Source organism: Gambusia affinis, linkage group LG09 (assembly GCF_019740435.1).
Source record: "Gambusia affinis linkage group LG09, SWU_Gaff_1.0, whole genome shotgun sequence".
In the NCBI taxonomy this organism is placed as follows: domain Eukaryota; kingdom Metazoa; phylum Chordata; class Actinopteri; order Cyprinodontiformes; family Poeciliidae; genus Gambusia; species Gambusia affinis.
Window position 1 is genome coordinate 17120716 of NC_057876.1, and position 21485 is coordinate 17142200.

Genomic DNA, 21485 nt, shown 5'->3' on the forward strand with positions numbered 1-21485 from the left:
GGCTTCCATACTGATCAACCTGAGAGGTTTCAGGTAAGGCCTACTGTAGATATACATCAACAGACTCGCCCATTGCGATGTGTCCATCAGAACAAGTTTGCTGATCAAACATTGGCCTGGTTTCCAATTGGCCCCTGGGTTTAATAGGATCCTGGAGACTCTGATGGGGGATTACGGTTCCAAACGCTCCACTTAGCCCAGTCTCTTTCACCTCCAACCATGGCTGCAGCGGTTTAGGGGGGCGCTGCATCTGCACAGACCCAGAGGGGTGCCATCAAAAGACAACATCACATCACAAGGAAGAAATAGGTGGTTTCAGCTTGAAGGAAGGGGGGAAGACGCCCTTGTGAAAAAATCTTTAGAAAAACCCTGTAAACTCTGGAAACGGATTATTATCCCTTTCATCCTTATTTCGTTTTCATCTTTTTTCCTCTTTAACTTTCCTGCTGTGGTCTCCACACCGATTTGGATTACAAGGAATCTTTTCGGCACTATTTCTCCAACCGAGTGAAAGAATTTGGATTATCCTCTGAGGTCGACTGCGTCCTTCACCATCTGAAGGATCTATCTGCTTATCCGCTCCACCTGGAACAACTTAGATGAGCTCAACCTGCTTATAACTCACCAAGCAAAAGGCCTGCACCAACAACTGATCACTCCAGCTGCAAAGTTCGTACGACACTGAAACCACTTTCTCTCTCTCTTGTGAGCTCTGTCAGCTTTTCATCACACCTGGACAGACTCCTTATCTCACGTTTCTCCCTTGTCTTTGCACTTATCGTTGCATGGTAGTAAGCCATGGCGCTGCTGAAGATAAAGTTCAGCCAGCAGAGGCGGGTGCGTCTGGCCCAGGGCCTCTGGCTGCTCTCCTGGCTGGCAGTAATGTGTGGGGCCTTCATCTTTTGTCTGGGGGTTTATCTCAAGATCGAGCTGCTTCGTAGAGACGAGGTAGAGCTACTCTTACACTCACACGGATGATGAAGCACGCACTAGACGCCCAAGTGGCACTAAAGTTTAAAAACAACAAATTTGTCTATTTAGAGTCAAACAAATATGTGATTGTTTGCTCCGACATTTGCTTCGGAGCGTAGCAGTTTACCGAGCCCGCTCCGCTGTCGCTTATCTGTCCTTTAAATGTAAACTTTGCTTAATCCTACAACAACAAAACAGACAAAATACAAGTGTCAACATGCGCACTCATGCATATAAAGTCATGTTGGGTGCAGCATGCTGAGAAGCTTCTTTTAGACCTCAGCATTTCTCTTCCAGAATCATTACCTTGCAGTGTGTATTGATTGCTGAGGTGGCCAGCAGGTGAAGGTTACAGCCTCTGGAAGAGTTGTGTATTTGTTCAAGCCATCCAGTCACGGCATGTGATTGGATGGCACATGCAGTAGTGATTGGCCACTATTGGATTTTAGAAAAGATGGAATCATTGAAATCCAGACGACTACACAGGAAAGCTGCAAGACATGAGCGAATGCCTTAGTATATCGATTGATCTCCACAAGGATAATCCAATAGATTAACCCTCAGTGCGACTGGGGTGATGAAGCATTTGAAAAATGGTATCAGAAAGGATTTGCAAACAATATTCTCTTAAAGTGGAGAAAAACATCATTAATAGTATTTTTTGCATTTTGCTCCACTTCATTGTTAAAAAGACTGATAATTACAAAGGGAACCAAAATAATGGGTATTAATTGTCATAAATTACAGGAGGTCAGAAGATAGCACTGTTAGCTTTGACAGAATGCCTGTAAATTTAACAAACAACAAAAAAAGCATGTTGGTTGTTAAATTGTTTCAGTAGCCAGTATGTAACGTGGTTTTGTTTGTGTCATAAATCATTGGTAAAAATGTAAGCGGTGTCATAGGTTGTGTAATTGAGAAGTGACAAAAATTGGGGTTTATATCCAGCTTTAGCTAGTTAATCAGTAGCGCTAATGCTAAGCTAATGCTAAACTTGCTAGTAAAACATTTAAATGCCACCTTTACTTATATTTACTACTATTTCACTTACGTTTTACGCCTTAATCAGGAACAAAATCTCATTTTTATAGGTGTTTTTAAACTTGTCGACAAACCTGCTGATGATCAAAATAATTGGAATAGTCTGAGGCTCGAAAAATACTTAAGTTTTATCATTACATTTTAATAATTTGTTGAAATTTGATAAACGTGTTTTTATATTTCTTTGTTAGTAAACATACATGAGTTTTTCTCTAAAATATTGCCGACATTCAACACATTTTTTTAATGTTACTTTTATTTAAGCAGGAAAGTCCCATTGAGATTAAAACCTTTTTCTCAAGGTAGTCCTGGCCAATAAGCAGCAAAGGTTTAATTAAACATTACATTAAATTAAAATGTTTGCAAACTGTTTCACTAATTTAGGATAAGTCAGAGGTGTCCAACTCATGTTTTAGACATGTCCCTGCTCTAACTCAACAAATTCAAATGGCTGATTCATCTCCTCAACATTTCTCCTGGCTCAGCAGACGGCTGCTAATTAGACACTAATTAAATTCAGGTATGTTAAATCAATAATATCTAAGCAATATTTAAGACTTGCAGGACATCGACTCTCGAGGACTGACCTTGAGTAACCCTGGGCTAAGTGGTTAAAATCTAATAGTTTGGTTAATTAGTGCAGGGTTTATTAAAAACTCAACAAAACATCATCCAGAATTAATGATTGATTGACAATCAATCAATCAATCAATCAATCAATCAATCAATCAATCAATCAATCAATCAATCAATCAATCAATCAATCAATCAATCAATCAATCAATCAATCAATCAATCAATCATATCTGTGCTTTAAAAACAAATACTTTACCACAGTGCTGTACAGCAAGTAAATAAAAACATGATAAAAATACAAATTTAAATAAATAAAGGTAAAAACCTATGCAAAAAGAAAAATGAAAATAGACATCATTAGAATATCTCACTTTGCCTCAAAGACCAAGAATCAAAGATTTTAAAAACAATATTTATTAAACCTGTCTTTTGTGGAGGCAAACTATTCCACAGTGTCAGGGCTCTGCAAAGCTCTTTCATCTCTGGATTTACAATAAACTTCAGCTGTTGTTAGAAGCATCTGATCTGCTGACCTGAGAGTAATAGTTGGAACATAAGCATGCAATATTTCAGGAAGGTCTTAAGAGACCTCAAAACAAAAAAAGAGAATATTAAATTCAACCCTTTTGCACAGTCTTAGAGATCACAAAGAAAGAAAAGAAGAAAAAGGTTAAACTACAGTCAAAATGTATTTTTATCAACTACTTTAAAAGTTCAGTAATGACAGCAATAAAAAACTCAAATAATTCCCAATAATAATGTTAATATTTCCAGGCTATGCCCAGTAGGAATCTGAAATATATATATACATATATAACTTAATTATATAATGAAAAATTAAACTTCTTAGAAAATGCTATCAATGCTAAGGCTGCACATTAGCAAACATGCTGTCTTTAGCATGTTGCTATTAATAGCGAATAATTTATTTCCCCCAAATGTTAGCTATTATGCTCCCTTTAGCTAACATGCCATTACTTGTTTTTGTGCTAACATTAGCTGACTGGTTTGGAATAGCAACTTGACACACAGTATTATAAATCCACTTAAAATTAAGCTAAAAGTCTAGCAAATGTACAAACATGATGAACTTTGTAGGTGTAATTAAGCACATCTATCAGATAAAAAAGTGAATAGGGAGAAGAAATTATAAACTGTCATTCTTTGACTCTTCTCTCTTTCTTGAGGTGATGGAGAACACAGAGATCCACGTAGTACCAAACCTCCTAATGTTGGTCGGCCTGGCCTCCATTGGAGCCAACTGGGTTGCCAGTCGGGTGTGCCAGGACTCTCTGGATGCCAGCCGCTTCCCCCGCTGGAAGGTCCTCTTGCTGGGCTGGTATGCTGTGGCCGCTCTGCTGTGCTGCCTGCTCCTTGCTGTGGTCGTCCTCAGTTATGTCCTGCAGGGGAGGCTGGAAGAGTCGCTGAAGGTGAAAGTCACAAAAACTGGTTATTGATCCCAACAGATCAAGAGGGTGAAATACAGCGTGACAGTGTGACTTTAATAGGTTACAAGGGTTAGCTGATCTGAATACAAGATGAAGATGGAATAGTTTAGGAGAACTGTGCTAAAAAAAATTGATAAGAAAATGTGTGAAAAATATTTCTTTACATTTTTAAGACCTGTTCCATTTAAAGATTAAAAAAACAAAGCAAAGATTTTAGCATAAAATACATCAGTGTTTGATATTTGAGGCTCACTATCTGTCATGTTTTAGATGTGTTTCTACTTAAGCATCCCCTGCCTGAAGCCTGTCCATCATCCAGTCATCTAAGTTTTAGGAAAACAACTAAAACATCCAAGATAGAGAGGGTCCTGGTGACTGGTACTAGAACTGCTGCATTATGCAATTCTCTAAAACATTTTGCAAACGGTATTCTTTGTTTTAGGTGGGCCTGAGGAACGGCATCCGGTTCTACAAGGATACGGACGTCCCCGGCCGTTGCTTCCAAAAGGAGACCATTGATCGTCTGCAGATGGAGTTTCGCTGCTGTGGAAACAACAACTTCAAGGACTGGTTCGAGGTTCAGTGGGTCAGCAACCGATACCTGGATTTCACTTCCCAGGAAGTCAAGGAGTGAGTAAACAACAACAAATACACAAGTATGATATGAGATGAAGAGAAATGAGATCAAAAGCAGAGAATCTAAAGTGATGTGGGGTGTAAGACAGAGAATTGTCTGCATAAGTGACAGATGAGCGGACTTCATATCCAAAAAGGTCAAACTATATGTTAGAGAGAGAAAGAGAGGAAGCATGATGTGTAGAAATGGTTTAAAAATAGACCTGGCCTTTAGTTTTGAAAAGAGAGAGAGAGAGGTTGAAGCATGAGAGGATTGGTTGGTCAAAGATTAAATAAGTGAAAGGCAATGAGTAAACAGAGGTTTTGAAACGATGCCACTTGTATTGATGTGCTCTTCACTTCTCACTAAGCCGAATCTCAGGCCCTTAACATTTTAAAAAGTGTTGTTCCTCCTATCTCCTTTCACTTTTAACTTTTATGCTTCTTTATCGTTTTCATCTATTACCTGCAGTCGTATACGGAGTAACGTGGACGGCCGCTACCTGTTAGATGGAGTTCCTTTCAGCTGCTGCAACCCTGCCTCCCCTCGGCCTTGCCTGCAGAACCAGCTGACAGATAGCAGGGCCCACTACAACTATGAATACCAATCAGAGGAGCTCAACCTGTACAGCCGCGGCTGCAGGCAGGCTTTAACAGACTACTACATGGGTTTGATGAACTCGACCGGACCTGGTGTGCTCTCAGTCATCTTAATTCAGGTGGGCAAAGGTGGAAAAATGTAGCTAGGAAGTAAATCAGTGAGACTTAATAGTTTATTAGAAGATTGTGCATATATCTGACAATTTAAGTAATCAATGTTGCACAGAGATTTAAATAAAGAAAAACAGTTATGGTCCAGTTCAAAACAATGCAAACAGTTCTATCATTGAAGATACAGAGTGACCTTGGCTACAACTGCATTACAGAAAATGGTAAAGGCATGTTAGCACATCTCATTTTCTGCAATGCAAGCATGTCCAAGTAAAGGACAAGAGGTTATTTATGAGAAAAACTTTTTAAACTGGCTATGGATAATTGTGTGAGGGTATCAACAAGTCTAGGCTAAAATCTGGCAATCATATCCAAGTTTGTGTCCATGTTGAGCAATGTCAGGTGGTTATTGACCAATGTCAGGTGGTTATTGACCAATGTCAGATGGACAGTAACTAATGTCAGATGGACAGTAACTAATGTCAGATGGACAGTAACTAATGTCAGGTGGTTACTGACCAAGGTCAGGTGGTTTGTAACCAGTGTCAGTGTAATCTATGATGTCACTGACCTATCAACCATTGTACTCATGGCTACTCACGGTAGAAGCCTAATCTTAAACAAAACATTCCTGGGTCTCTAAATCCAGAAGAAATAAAAACAACTACCTTTTTGTCTTCTGACTAACTGCCTCCCATGACAACTAAAACAAAAAAAAAAAACATCACAGACACACCAACTACTCTGGTTTCGTCAAACGCGTTGTCATCTCTTTGTAAAGTCCCGGTATTGATGTCACATTCTATTCTTGAGCCCTAGAGGCTGAAACAGGAAGTCGATGCACAACCACACACTGCCTACAGTTGATCACACAATCCATACTTCTAAATGCAGAACCTGAGTGCTGCAGGTTTTTTTCTTCTTCTTCACATGGGGACAGATGGCTGCCATGTTATAGAGGCATCAAGTCCAGCACAAGTTGCTTTTCTGGCTTTGCATCACATTGCCTGCAGCTGATTGAAAAACAGGAAAAGGAAGCGTGATACAAAATGTGATGAGCAACATTGTGTTTGAGTGTTGTTGTTCTTGGAGACATGAAAAGCAAATTCACACGGCCTTTACAATTTCAGCAAATTTTATTGTGTTTTGTTGGATTTTATGTGATAGAGCAGTACAAAGAGTCCAACTGTAAATAATGGAGCTCTGACAAATAAAAATCTAAATTTATGATCATCCCAATTTACTCTGATACTCCTAAATAAAATCCATTGCAATGGGCACCTCTTCCGCAAATAAAGCCTGTACGCGTTTAATTTCACCTCACTAGAGAGCAAAGAGAATAATGCAGACCAAATTACAGAATCGAGACAGGTCATGGCTAAATGTGTGAAGAAGTGTCAGCATCATGCTGTGGTAATGATTTTCTGCAGCAGGAATGAGGACGCTGGTTATGTTTGATGAGAAGATACCTGGAACTAGATACTCACAAATCTGGAAGAAAACAGGATACACACAAAAAGGTTTAAGTTTGAGGCAGAAGTTTATCTTTGAATATAATAATGAGACTAATATGCAGAAAAATATATATAATTAAACATATATTCAAGTGTTTTCAATATAAAAAGTCTAAATTCAACAAAAACAAAACATTGGCAAGTTTGAAAAATTGTTGCTCATTGCAGTCCTTCCAGTCTGACTGAGCTTAAGCTGTTTTGCAAAATGGTCCAAACATTTTAGTCCCTTGATGTACAAATCTGGTAGAGATGTACTCCAAAACACTTTCAGCTGTAATTTGTAAAAAGAAGAATTTCAACACTTATACATTAAGTCACCAACAATGAAAATAAATGCACAACATATAGAAAAGATTTTCATTGGTAAAAATTTTTAATTTTTGACGTTACCTTTTCCTTGTATTTCAGAACTATGCTCTACTTTGTGATGGTCTGTGGATGGAAGTGTGTAATTGTAATATGATAACGTAAATAAAGTCAAGGGTTATGCAAGCCATCTGACTATATTCTTCTTTCTCTTCAGCTGTCTGTGCTCCTGAGCATGCGTTACCTGCAGACAGCCGTGGAGGGAGCAATGGCTCTGGAGACTCCAGAGGGTGAAAGTGAGGGTTACATCCTGGAGAAGGACGTAAAGGCAACCTACGCTGACGTCAAAGCCAAGGCTCTTGACCTCCTAAAGTTTGCCCAAGTCGATCCGGCTTCCGAAGCCGCAGGGGCTGAAGAGGGGGAGAAAGAAGCTGAAGCCACGGCGAAGGCCGCCACGCCACCTCCGGCCAGCTAGAACAAGGAAAACCAAAAAGATATAAAAATGATGGGAGGCAGAGTGAGGGTCTGTGTTTTATTTATTTATTTTCATTTTTGGTTGTGTGACTTGGATGGCAGCAGGAAGGACACCTGTTGGGTTTTGAGACCAGTAGGCTTGAATTGTGCTCCATCTTTGAAGCAGCCACAGCTCCCTTGAACATGACCAGAACAGGGCAACACAAACGAAAAATAAATCTTCTCTGTGCAGGACACCATGAACCATCAGAGAATCCGCTCACGAGGTTGTGTAGTACTTTTTGTTTCTTTTCTTTTTTCTAGAAGACATTCAAAATTTACTCAGGTGTAGCATAAGCACAGAAAAACATATCTGACATGTTTTGAGTCAAATTTGGGAAAGTTAAACTCAGAAAGCTAAGTTTTATCCCATGTGCACTGTATTATTCATCTCTCTGCTGTAGAGTTTGTACTGAACTGCAATGAAATGTTTAGGCACTTGTTAAACTGGCACATGAATATTAAATTAAAGGTAGACATTTTTAACTGCTTTGTAGTGTCTGTTTCCTTTTGTGCATGTAAAACTATGGAGGTATTATGGGTTATCTCAGTTCAGCAAGCAGAGGCGGATTAAGCGTGTGTGATTATGCTGTATGAGTGAGTGTGATGGCCTATATGAAGCTGTCATCGCATCTATTCTGGCAGCCCTGAAACAATCTGATAATCCCAGCGCGGTTAATCCCAGAACTGCTGCATAAGCGGTAACCAACAAGCCCATCCAGCAGCACGCAAGAACGCTCACCTTCACACAGAGGCAGCTGGAGCACAACGATGAAATGTGCTGGCATGAGACAAGAAACGGGGTTTTTCATCCGCAAAGAACGTATCACAGTGATTTGTCCTATAGGTACAGGTTTACCCAATGTGTGCACAATCTTCTGAAATAAAATTTATTTCACAGAATAAGTTCAATGAATGTTTTCTTTTGATTCCTAACAAGCACATAAATGTTGCTGTCTGTACCTGCGAAAGGTAAGGTTCTTTAACGAGGAAACACAAATGGAAATGGAGGCTAATTAAAAGTCAGGGTAAATAATTGATTTGAATATCAAATACTAATACACAATACGGTACTTACTTTCTAATAAAGTAAAGAGTAGAAGTTATTTACAGGGCTAGTCCAATAATAACTACAAATACTAGCAAATATGTGAAATATAATAAAATAATTATTTTTATGACACTAAAGTTCATTTTTAAAAGTCAGTATAATCTGGTAATGATTAAATATGTTGCTTATTAAAGTTCAAATGGTTTCAAGAGTTATATTTTGCTTGAAACAAGAGGACTGGAATAATCATTCTTATAATAAATATATTAATGAAATGACATTTAGTTTATAATTCCTGTTAAAGTTATTCTATCAATCCATTCTTCTAAGGAAGCATGTGGCAACAGTGGAAAGGAACGACTTTCTTTTGACAGAAAAAAGAAATTCATGCTCAGGTATATAACAAACAAATGTTGACGTGAAAAAGAGATAAATTAATTAATCTTATTTTGAGATGAGACACTCTTCCAATTAACAACGGATCAAGAATAACACAGAATGCATTCTGTCATTATTTTATTCAAGGGTCAAAGAAAAGGATGGCCATTGAGATTCTTGATGTGACAATGAAGGAAAAATACACACACTGCTTTATTTATCCTCCAGTCCTCCAGCTTGGGGAATTTCCCCGCAGCTTCATACAAAGAACAAAAAAGATGCAGTTTATTTCACATCTCCGGTGCAACAGCTGTGTGACCCTGGATGGTTCAAAATGAGTTCAGGAAGAGAAAAATAACCTCTCAGAAATATATTTTCATATATGTTTAAAGTACTAAGCCATGATCTGTCATCACACGTGACAGAACAGATGTGCTTTACGAAAACCAGAATACACCATGAACATTGATAAACACAGATAAGTGCTGAGCTAGTAGTACAATATTTTTAACAAACTGATTAAATTTTCTTTTGAAGTGGTCAAACAGGTTAACTCGGAAGGTTGATCAGAAATTGTTTTAACAGAACAAGACAAGATTGTTTGTTTACACTGTCAAATGTCAACTCAAAATCAAGAGCATGAAGAAGCAAAAAGTGTTTCTTATCATCAAAATCTACATTTTACATTAGCACTTGGATTGTCTTCATGCATGTTAAAATCTCCCAATATGACATTATTATTACAGTATCTACAAATCAATAATAATAAAAAAAATTGAAAATGGGTTTGAAAATTCAGATTAAAGGCCTGGTTTGTGATACAAAACTACAAACGGAAAAAGTTTTGTAATTTACAATTTGAATAATTAAAACTAAGAAATTAGTGAAGTGCACTCTTTATTTTCAGAGGAAAGAGCCCATCTGACTCTAACAGCTGTGCTGTGAAACAAAAGTTGCAGTACCACGAGATACGAAGGATGTCATAGTGACTCTTATACGCACTAATTCCACTGCCCTGAGCAGTTTATTACAGAAATATTTAAAACTGAAACCAGATATTTAAATATATTGCATGAAAAGACACATAGTTTGTTTTTGTTTCCTAAAAATCTAACATTTGATCAGACTAAAACTCTCCTGCTTTGGGTAATTTAGAATTAATAAAATAACTTCTGATGACAAAATAATAAACAAAAGATTTTGTAAGTAACTTCTTTCATCAGTATTTGACAAAATTGAGTTTTGTCAAATACTATCTAATACTAGTCAAATAATATCTATCTATCTATCTATCTATCTATCTATCTATCTATCTATCTATCTATCTATCTATCTATCTATCTATCTATCTATCTATCTATCTATCTATCTATCTATCTATCTATCTATCTATCTATCTATCTATCTATCTATCTCTATCTATCTATCTATCTATCTATCTATCTATCTATCTATCTATCTATCTATCTATCTATCTATCTATCTATCTATCTATCTATCTATCTATCTATCTATCTATCTATCTATCTATCTATCTGCGTATTCATTCGTCTTGATAAAAAAAGAGAGGAGAAAAAAGAAGCATGTAGGAGGAACATTCCTCTGAGTGGTTTTGTTACGGAAAGAATGACGCAAGTCATTTATCTGGAACAAGAAAGAATGTAATTCCATTCCCAACCAGCAGAGGTCAGGGTTACACAGTGCTTGATTTACATCCACTCGTATTATTGCGGTAAAAAAAAAAAAAAAGAAACACTCATCTGAACTTTGAGGCGACGAATAAATATTGTCACGTTGTTTTCAGCAACACTAAATCAATAAACAATAGGAATACTAAACAGCATAATTTCTAAGGTCAAGTATCCCTTTAAAGCAGTTGACAATAATTTTCAGAGAATTAATTGACATTTTTTGCCACATTTTTGTCATGTACTTTAAACTACTGAAATATCTTCTTGAGTGAGATGACGTGTGTCGTGTGCTGGAAAAAAAAAACGCAACATGTGTGTTTTGAGAAATTCCGGTGCGGTTTTGAAACCAACTGACAGTCATAGAGGAAGAAAGAGGCGAGGTGGAGGGAGGGCAGGGCCGCAGATATGTCAAGCTGCTGAACGCAGCTCAGCATGGATCCTCGCGCTTTGATTCATCACAAACAGAAAAGTTGATGATATTTTGTAATTACTTCTCCATTTGAGTTCTCGTTAGCACAACAATGGAGTCCGGAATTAAGGAGATAATAGAGGAATTCATGGGGAGTGCGCTGGCGCAGTGGGTATGTCATTTATCATTTGTCACCTTGAATTAGAGAAAATTTCGACATGTAGAGGAATACAAGAAGATAATGTAGAAAACTGTTGACACCAACAATTTTCTACAGTGTGTGTTCAATCCTAATAATGCTCCATCTTACATATAAAAATTTTATGAATCTTCTTGATCAGTTTATCATACTTACAATTACATGTAAAAAGTCTAACTCAAATAAATGATAATGCTCGTTGTTAGCTTCTTGATCGTGTGCGCAGAGAAGCAAACACTACTTCTCCTTTTGGCTGTTTCCTTTGCCATTTAATGACCAGCGTTTTTTTCTTTTCAGTCCGAACACTTCCGTGTCCTGTAGAGCTGTTTTGAAAATGGCACCATTCACTTTGCTTTACAAAAATGTGTCACTTTACTATCACAAACTAGGCTGTGGTACATAAAAATCTGTTACTGTACAGTTACTATACTGGAATACCTCTAAATGAATCCGGTGCTACCAGTTTCCTTTTGTAAACAGAGCTCACCTGTTTGATATTTTTATCTTAGTGTAAATCCAGCTGTTCTACGAAGGCCTCCTGTTTGTTGGGGAACATGAGCGAACACAGTGGAAAGGTCAGAGGTGAAGTTGTGGAGAGAGGCCACATATGGAGCTCATTAATCAGATGAGCTGTGGTGAAGCTTTTCTTCAGCAGAAAGAGGGAAAATTGGGATTAAAATTCAGATCCTGGAAGTTAACTTGTTGGAGGCAGCAAAAGACTTGAGATGGAGGTGGAGGTTCCTCTTCCAGCAGGACCACAACCATAAACATATAGATCAAACTACAATTAAATGGTGTAGAATAATAATAATATTGCTTTAACACATCTGAATCAAATGGCTTAGCTACTTCTTCCTGATGGTAACTCATTCGATTCAGGTTTGCTGAACTAAGGAAAGATTTGAAGTTTTATTGCCGCTTCAGACACCACTGGTTAAGATCAAATCATTTTCAGATGTTACAACAGTCCAGTCAAAGTCTGGACCAAAGTTAAATGCTAACTTTATTAATTTTCTTTATAAGAGGGATCTGTGGAAAGAACTCTTTTCCACAGAAAAGTCCTGGTTGGCTCCTTTTCTGTAGAAAAGAGCTATTTTCCATAGAAAATTTTCTTTGAAAATGACGTCCAACATTCGTCCAACCTGACAGACTGAGCATTGAAGAATCGGCGGACATTTTTATCTCTAGACATTCCACAACATTTCCTGTAACTTTCCAATGTAAACAACAAACATTAAACTTTGTGCATTTAATGTGACAAAACTATTGGAAGACTTTGAATATTCATTGTTTTGTCTCTGAAATAACATGAGGATTTGTTTCATTTATAAGGCTGGATTTATTTAACAGGACATCAGTTTCTATGAAGTTCAACCTTCTGGTCTGTGTGCAGTGTTTATGGTGACCTGTTATACTTTTGGCTTCCCTCTTGTTTGTTGCACTTTACCAATGAAAAACTCACAAATTCCAGCTTTAGGTTTGTTATTTTCTCAGTGTCTTTCAGAGGGCCACATAATCTCTGACTTCATCTTGCTTTTCATATGTTGTTGGACATCCAAGAGGCTGGAGGCTCTTATGCTGCTCTGCTTCCTATTACCAGACGAAGTTTGTGGCCAATGGGGCATTTTTAGGGGTGCTGATGGAACAAAACCTTCAAAAATATTGCAGTTTGTATTGGCAAAGCTCACCTAAGCAGAAAGAGACCTTGGCTGCTTTCCTGCTTGGCTGCTTGTCACTGTGAAGTGCTTCCCAGTGTGAAAGCATGAATCCCACCTGTTCAGCCAGGTGCACCGACTCAAGTGGCTTCCTGTGTGAAAATGTTTGGACCAGGACATATCCTTCCTCCGTCCACACTGTTTTTGCGGTTTTATTTTTGTCCACCTCTCAGTTCACACGTAAGGCTTAACCAGATTTCAAAAATAATTCCACAAATTCTCCCCCCTGCAGGTTCAGCTGTTTGAGAATATGGTGGAGAGCGAGACCAGCATCCAGCTCTACAGCCAGTATATGGAAGTAAACTCCATTTCCCAGAATGCTCTGGAGCGCTACAAGAGGGTGACCAATGGGATTTTTCTCAATGAAGTCATGAGGATCATGTAAGACTATCATTTTAAGATTTTGTCTCTTTGCTGCATTGCTGCCATCCACACAGACTCCAGTGAAAGTGAGAAATAAATGCCAACTTTATTAATTTCCTTTATAAGAGGGCAAAATAGCAGATTTGGATGAGACAAATGAAATCAGAAATACAAACTGGGTAAATCAAAAACATGACCATGAAAAAACTCTGATTGAAGAGAGCAACTATGTTCTTCAGTGGACATTAAATAGCAAAAGAAATATAATCTGATGTATAAGGATATAATAAATTATTTTGATTTATCATACATGATAATGTAGACAGAAAAATCAAAATCTTATTAAAAGGAAACATGTATAAGCTTCTGTTTTGATGAGAGACTATAGAATTTTTTACCATTAAAAATGTTTATTATTCCCATTGAAGTCTAAAACAGACCTCATGTGTTAAGAACTGCATTAGAAAGGATTAGTTCTGGCTGTTTGGGCTATATTCAGTTGTTGATTTCACTCTTCAAGGAGCTTCTTACATTTTACAGATAGAAAAATAAATAAATAACTATTTCCACCTAGGAAAGATCCAGGAAGAAAACACATGCTCCAAGTTACGTTTAGAAAATCATCAGTCATAAAGTTTTTCTTCCCATCTCTGGAGGCAGAACGAGATGAAAAGATGCAAAAAAGCTTCAAACAGCTCTAAAGCTGTCTGTGTGATATTTATACCTTTATAATGAAGGTATTTAAAGATGTATTTTTTCTGCTCAAACATTCATATAATTATAGAATCTTAACTGTACAACAGAGGAGAGCGATAATTAGAAAGTTTAACCTTGCTCTGGCGTCCTGAGACAGAAAGATCTGCGAGCTGCATAGAGATTTAACTTTCCTTTTTAAACCTTTTTTTGCAAAGAAACTCTGTTTCTGTAAATTCACGCGTGGGTGTTTTGAAGAGAGTAATTTTGCTTCAAAGTTTTCCCTGCAACATAGGACAAAAAATTACAAGAAAGTAGGATACGATATTTCATATTTTTACCCTAAACTTTTTCACATTTTGTACCATTGCAAACACAAACCTCAATATATTGTATACAGATTCTACTGGACCAACACAAAGTAGTGCACAATTGTGAAATTTAAGACAAATTATTATTATTTTTTTTTACAAATATGAAAAGTGAGTCAATATATTTGGGGAGCCGCCTCTTTGAGGGTATATCTACAGCTAGATATTAACATTTTGGCTTGTTGGTGTTTCCAAAATGTCTAGCACTTACAGGCGAGCGTCTGTAAACATCAACTTTCACTTTATGTCCCAGAATTTCAGTTGGATTTAGGTAATAACTTTGACTAAGTCATTTTAAATCATCCTATTGTGTATTTAGGATCTTTAGGGGTTTTTCTAAACCAAGAATGCCCTGTATTTAGTTAGATTAGCCAGTATTGAAAACAATTTATGAAGCAAAGATGAAAGTGACACATTGTGCCTCGATTCTTAAAAATGTTGGACAGGTATATTAAATGCAATATATACTGAGAGTGACAACAACAAACAGGTAGCAAATGTCTTCTAAATAGATCTGTGGTGGGTAGATATGTCTCTGAATTGAAAACAGTACATCAGATGACATGGAGTACTTGTTTGCACCTAGGGAACCATAAAACTGCTTATGCATAAATACTTTCCAAATAGCTGATTCCCATGAGTGTATTTCTAATTAGCAAATGTTAACACGCTAAAACGCTAAACTGAAGCAGTGAACACAGCAGACATTATATCCTGTTTTCCCTGAGCCACAGCACAGCCTCAGAGAGCTATAAGCGTGGCAGCAGAATGCTCTCTCCTTGAATAAAACGTGATGTAACATTCATCACCCAACCTTTCAGAACCTCACACTGTTCTGCTGCATTCTGAGAAAGAATGGCTGGCTTGAATGTACGACCCACAAATTTCAAGTAAATCACAAAACGGGGTTCTAAATGCTTGCCGTCTTGAATTTCTTGTCCCCTTGTTCAAATTTCTGCTGGAGAAAAGCTTTCAGGGAAGACAAGATTTTAGTGGAGCAGGTGGTCTGACCTGAGCAATGTTATTTTAGCAAATAATTACATGTGGATCCACATTGCCTGCTCCTCCAGCTCATTAAGATTTTATTTACTCTGCTTAAATGAACAGTTGCATAAGAGTTTCTCGTCTGGAGAGACGTGTTGTTGGGCTGTCTGATCAAGCAGCAGCATACACAACACAGTGATTTATTTTTTTTCTGTTCACCCAGAGACCCAAACCCCAAGGTGGAGCGACTGTACAACAGCGAGAAAGATGACCACATGCTAAGAGTCCAGAACTTCTCCATTTTAAATCGGCACCTCAGGGCTTTCTACCAGGTAGGGGAGGCTTCCAGTGGGGAGGTGGTAGAAACTGAGCTATGAGATTAAATCATCAGAGGGAACTCAAAATTGTTTTCCACAGGGAATATTTATATTCTTATGAGTTTCCACTGGAGGAAAACCGCTGAATGCACAATGATCTTCTAGTATGTTTTGAGTTTAGTATTATTATTCGTACCAGGTCCAGGCAGGAAGATTTAACAGTAAAACCTCAGAGAGGCTGTAAATCTTTAGCAAAGCTACTGCGACAATCAAGGGCGATGTCTTTTAGTTTGAACTTGTGCCGTAAATGTTTAAGAAATGTAAATCTTTGCTTCTTTGTGTTTTTTAAACTAAACTCCAGCTTTTTCTATTAATGCAATGATGTAATCTTCCTCTTTCAACTTAGCTTTAGTAAAAAAGCTATTAGAAAGAAATATTGCTCCAAACATACAACACTTTGATACAAAAAAAAAGCAAAACTATCAATCTAAATTTTAAGTCCCCATTCACTTTCATGAGAATCCTTTGTTTCCATAAACACTAGTGTAATCATTTTGTTGTCTGGATGGATTGAAATGCCTCAGAGCTCACTGTAAGCTAAAAAAGTCTGAAAATTCATGCTGAAAGATAACTCCAGGCTACACCAAATAGCGAGGGAGAAGAGGCTGAAAAACAGAGAAGTTGTTGACTTGCTGTAAGGTGGTAAAACAGGACAAGATGAAGCTCAAGTGTCAGTCGTAGCACATTAATATTTTGCCTTAGGATTCTGTATAGAGTTTGAAATGTGTGCAGGGCTGCGACAGACCATTTGCACAAGCGAGAAGATGAAGCACAGAATTTCCATCCTCAGTCGACGCGTCCTTGCATATTATCAGGCCAATGGGGTGAGGAAAGAATGGAGGAGCTTCAAGCAGAGTTTTCTTTTTTTAGCCACATCTGTGGTTAGAGGCTATAGCATAAAAGCCTAAAAGTCTCTTCAATAGCTCCCAGTATCATGCATTTCACAATATGCATGGTTGGCGCCTGTGGCATTTCAGGAACTGACACAATTATTTCCTCTGAGGATAATTCAAAAGCCTCTGTTCTCAGCCCAGAGAGCATTCCCGAGCACCAGTCAGGTGGACTGAACATGCGCTAGTTATCTTGTCACACAGCATACGAACAGAGTCCACAAGGTTTCACTTCCTAATTTCTAGTGAGCCGCTAATGTCCCTTGAAAGCTCAGGGCTTCAGAAATCGCAGGCAGTGAATGGGAAGCTCTTATTAGGCACACTAGAGTTACATCAGGTGCTCTCATACTTGGCTCCACTGTCACTGAGGACGTTGGTTTCCGCATTGGTCACAGTTTTACTTCTCACTCACGCTGTTGCTTCTTAGAAGCTCAGGCAAGCGTGCGACTCAAAAGAGTATGAACTTAAGCCAGAGCAGGAGTGTGAAAGTGAGGTTGCTCTGCTCTCAGCTTCTCCAATGCATTGGTTTAGCTAATTACAGATTATTATGTGTGAAAGCAGCGTTTTTCAGTGGTTGCACCTACTTTTACTGTAAAAGTACCATTTAAAATCACTGTGAAGAAGCTATGATTTACTGCATTGAGCCTTTTTGTGTTTTGGTCTAATTCATTTACTCTCTGTTTTGATTTGGTCTGTTTAAATGACTTGCATGCATCTCAACCTCTAGCTAACAGGATTTTAAGTGTTTATTCACTTGACTAATAATTTATAGATTCCTTAAAGGAATCTGTGGCAGCTAAATTATGACATTTCTTAAGGGAAAGGAGCATTTAATAAATAAGGTTTTAACGAGTCTGGTTTTCTTAATTAACCTGGTGTTGGCAGAGTCCCCTAGATGCAAAGGATGTTTCATATAAAGTATGAGACATCTGGTTGATATATTTATTATACATGACAAAATAAGATGATGAGCATGAGACCATTGGTCTGTGAGCCACATCTGTGGTCAGAGCAGGAGGTGGAGCTAGTTTATCTTTATGTGAGTTTATTGACACCAGATGCATTTAGAGGTTTGTGAGAAGAGCATTTTTTCTCAGTTATTACATTTTTCTTATCAGCCAATCAAACATAGGATGTAGCTGTAGTTCTCAGGCCTGATACTGTGGTGAAATCTTTAATTTTTTTTTTTCATCTGCTATTTAAATTTAGGATATTGAAAGTAATTAAACTGTCAATTGAATCCAATGGAGCAGAAAGCAAACTGTTTGCATTTAAATTGAAATATATGCTGAGTTGACCTATAAGATTGCATTAAAATGTAAATGAAGCACCTCAAAATTTCACTCTAATGCTATATTTAGGTAAAACTGTCTCTGTCCCACAACTTTCATGCAATACTGTTCAAATATGTTGAACCATCTCTATTGTTTCCCTTTCTCCCAGGAGCCAGGTTTTCTAACTCCTTTTACCAGCTTGCCTTTTTGATTCAGAAAACTGTTGGAAACTTTCTTCTGAGGTTTTGTTTCTTATGGACAAAATCTCTTCTTCTACTTTGAGAACATTTTCATTGAAGGACATTATCTGACTATCTTACTCAAGAAACCAGTTAGAGTTAATCTGAGTTGAGGTTTTGCTTCTGTCTGTTTCTTTCTGACCCCTGGCAGTAAAATCACTTCTCCATCCAAACTACTGCTACTCACTGGGTTATTTAAACATTCTCTATAAACCTTAGAGATGGTTGTGTGTAAAATCCCAGTAGATTAGCAGTTTCAGCTTCGCCCATCTGGCACCAACAACCATGCCATATTCAAAGACAAGGAAGCCGCTTTCTTTCCCAGTTTCTACTGCAGCAAGTCTTTTTCAACATGCCTAGATTGGCTGACTCTTGTGTTAACAAGCAATTTTTATATATATAAAAAAGCATACATTATATTTTAGATGTTCATCTGTTTTTTGCCAGGTTTTGAGTTTTTAGAAAAAAAAAGTTTGGTGCTGAAATATTGTAAGATTTATAAAAAAATCTCTGGTATTTTTCATAAATTCAACCAAATAAACTAGAGCCAACAGTGTCTTGGTGTCAGGCTGCCAGAAGCAAAATGCATAAAGTCTGTTGAGTTTTCATTCCTAAATGAGTCGATTAACAAACGAAAAGTCTGCGTTTGAAAATGGACAGGGATTGAACTGAATATAAATAAAAAGTCTGGAGAAAAACTTTGAAAGGCCTCCAGAAACCCTTCAGAAAGGATTCTCCAAACCCTGGAGAATTATCCATTACTAAAACGTTTAAAGAGGCAATGCATTAAAAAAATGGAGTCGTTAAGTATTTCAAAACTATTTATAACAGAGGTGGGTAAAACACTATTTTTGGATCATGAACACTTTCAAAGAATAAAAGAATATCTCTCTAGTTGGAAGCAAAATATGAAGAAACAAGGACAGACTCAAGACTTTTGCACAATACTTTGCCCCACGTTCGACTGTCAGAGAAATCCCAGCGTAGCACAGGTAACTGCAATGTGTGTCGCTCATATTGTTTTCACATTTCCTCTGAAGGGATGCATTACTGTATCAAGCGATTAAAATTATAGCAGCTGAGAAATTTGAGCAAATATAACCCTGAACTGTACGTGGATCTTGGCTGCACTGCCAAGCAGGGAGTTATTCACACAGAGGCATGAGCATGCCAACAACAACAAGCCGCTGCTATATAATTTTCAGAGTGTCTAGTCTGCTGCAGGAGTCTATTTGGCATCCGGAGCGACTATGACCATGTCAAGGCTGCAGAGGCTATTATCCTGCACGCCCTGAAAGGAGCAGAAATGTAAGGTTGGCTGCACATTGCAGTTGTTAAAGGAAGTCCTTGCCTGACTCTCCTGCTGTACAGTTTGTAAATTAAAACAAGGAGCTGCGATTGTGACTCGCTCCTGCAGTCTGATTTTCCTTTGATGGATGTGAACAGACTTCCAGAGCATTTGGGGAAGTAGCTCGCCAGTGTCAGAGTGTGGCTTTTTGACAGAAATATTTTTAATTACCATGGATGCTGTTCTTGTCTAAGACTAATTAAATAAAATGAGCAACAGAAGGATCACCTGCTAAACTCTGCCTGCATTAGATGTAGGAGGAGGAGGAGCGCGCTGCAGACCCGCACCATGAAGCCTGCGCTGCTGCCAGGGAAGCCAGGTTTTCTGGATGGGAAATGCCTGAGGCGTCTGCAGTCCAGCTTGATTCAGCGTCATTTGATAGAGCCAGGAGATTTGTCCAAGAGCTCAGAGCACAAATTACAACTCGATGAAACAAGCTGACCACGATGTTGGGATCTTCTGCCGCTCCTCCATCATGCCGTTTCCTCTGAAACACATTATAGATGCTTTGTTAAACAATCAAGAGTTTATTCTGCCTGGCTTTAGAGGATAATGGGCAGGAGGCTTATTAGCTTTAGTAATCTCTGCCTTTTAGAAGACTTTCTAAATGTGGAATGAGTGATTTATTTCCCGTTTAAATCATGCAATCAGATTATACAGAAAATAAAGGGAAAGCCTGACAAAAGTATTCACGTTTTTAAACCATTTTTTATTGTTACATTATTAATATTACAAATTTAGTAATATATGATTTTCAAAATCTGATGTGAGGGAATTTTTATAAAATACAGAACCATTCTTACTGCAATTAGTTAAAAATACTTTAGAGGTATTTCTAGCAGTTTTGTGGTTCTAGAGACTAAAATGTTTATTTTTCTTCACAAAAGTATTCAAGCTCACTCAGATTAGAGGGAGATCATCTGTGGGCATCAACGATCAGATTTCACCTCACATTTTGAGATGGAAATACGTCTTTACTTTGACTAGGCCATCCTGACACAGTAATGTGTTTAGGATTGTTGCTGAATCAAGTCCTCTGCAGCATATAGTAGAGGTTTCTTCCAGAATCTATATTTCTGCCTTCCTAAAGAGAACCGTCCCACAGCATGATCACCACCTTCAGCCACATGTTTGTCATGTTCCCTTCATGGCTTTTATCAAATTTTTTCTTGTCAGATCTGCTAGGAGCAACAAGTTATCCTACCTAAGGTCTGCAGCTCCTCCAGAGTTGCTATTAGCCTCCTGCCTGCTCTGATTGATGCTCTCTGTGCTCAGCCTGTCAGTTTAGATGAGAGGCCTTTTTCTGACTAGTTTACAGAAATTAAACTGAGATTGGTTGTGTTGATCTTTATTTAGAGGTACAGTGAACCCTCTGTATTAACAGCAGTTAGGAATCACAGCTCCCTGCAAATCAGAAAAATCAGCAAACTTGAAACACTTTCCAAAAACAAACTGCGTATTTTAATAGTTTAAACACCAAGCATATCTTAATATTCAGTAGTATGCACTGTGGAAAACATTTTAGCATTACTACAGAAGCTAGCATCCTTATCTTCCTGTCCATCTTGGGTCTCAGCCAATCAGTGCCAATAAAAATGAATATTGCTCCTGGATTGGCTGCTTTGCAAATGAAAGTCAGTAGCGTATCAGTTAGCTTTGTGTCGAGGTTTTTCAGCTTCCTAAGCTGCATTTTCTTTCAAATATTTTAAATGTGCTCTACAAAAATTCCTCAAATAATTTGGAGTTACTTTGCCCAGAAAAATCTCTGAATGCTAAACTGCCAATAGGCAGAGGGTGTTAAGCATTT

The 21485-nt window shown here is 37.8% G+C and overlaps 2 protein-coding genes across 3 annotated transcripts in view; both read left to right on the forward strand.

Annotated features, from left to right (window-relative positions):
* Nucleotides 1-216: 216 nt before the first annotated feature.
* rom1b (retinal outer segment membrane protein 1b) lies at nt 217-8186 on the forward strand. Of its 2 annotated transcripts, XM_044126981.1 has the most exons (6): nt 239-669; nt 793-948; nt 3777-4019; nt 4480-4667; nt 5125-5371; nt 7401-8186. In XM_044126981.1, exons 2-6 carry the CDS (start codon nt 799-801, stop codon nt 7656-7658), a joined length of 1086 nt encoding a protein of 361 aa, XP_043982916.1. In that variant the 5' UTR covers nt 239-669; nt 793-798; the 3' UTR covers nt 7659-8186. The 2 variants fall into 2 exon arrangements, with proteins under 2 accessions (XP_043982917.1, XP_043982916.1); XM_044126982.1 differs by having other exon boundaries at nt 217-948.
* A 3007-nt stretch (nt 8187-11193) lies between these two features.
* The window catches only part of ccdc88b (coiled-coil domain containing 88B), a 58680-nt gene continuing 48388 nt past the window's right edge, over nt 11194-21485 (forward strand). Inside the window, exons 1-3 of the mRNA XM_044126983.1 lie at nt 11194-11397; nt 13372-13520; nt 15774-15882. Coding sequence (XP_043982918.1) covers nt 11338-11397; nt 13372-13520; nt 15774-15882 — 318 coding nt within the window. The 5' untranslated portion in view covers nt 11194-11337. The remainder of the gene's footprint in view (nt 11398-13371; nt 13521-15773; nt 15883-21485) is intronic.

Coding starts and splice junctions, on each gene's coding strand:
- rom1b (XM_044126982.1), top strand. CDS start 799: ATGGCGCTGCTGAAGATAAAGTTCAGCCAGCAGAGGCGGGTGCGTCTG. Junction 949..3,776: donor AGCTGCTTCGTAGAGACGAG/GTAGAGCTACTC, acceptor CTCTTTCTTGAG/GTGATGGAGAACACAGAGAT. Junction 4,668..5,124: donor ACTTCCCAGGAAGTCAAGGA/GTGAGTAAACAA, acceptor TATTACCTGCAG/TCGTATACGGAGTAACGTGG.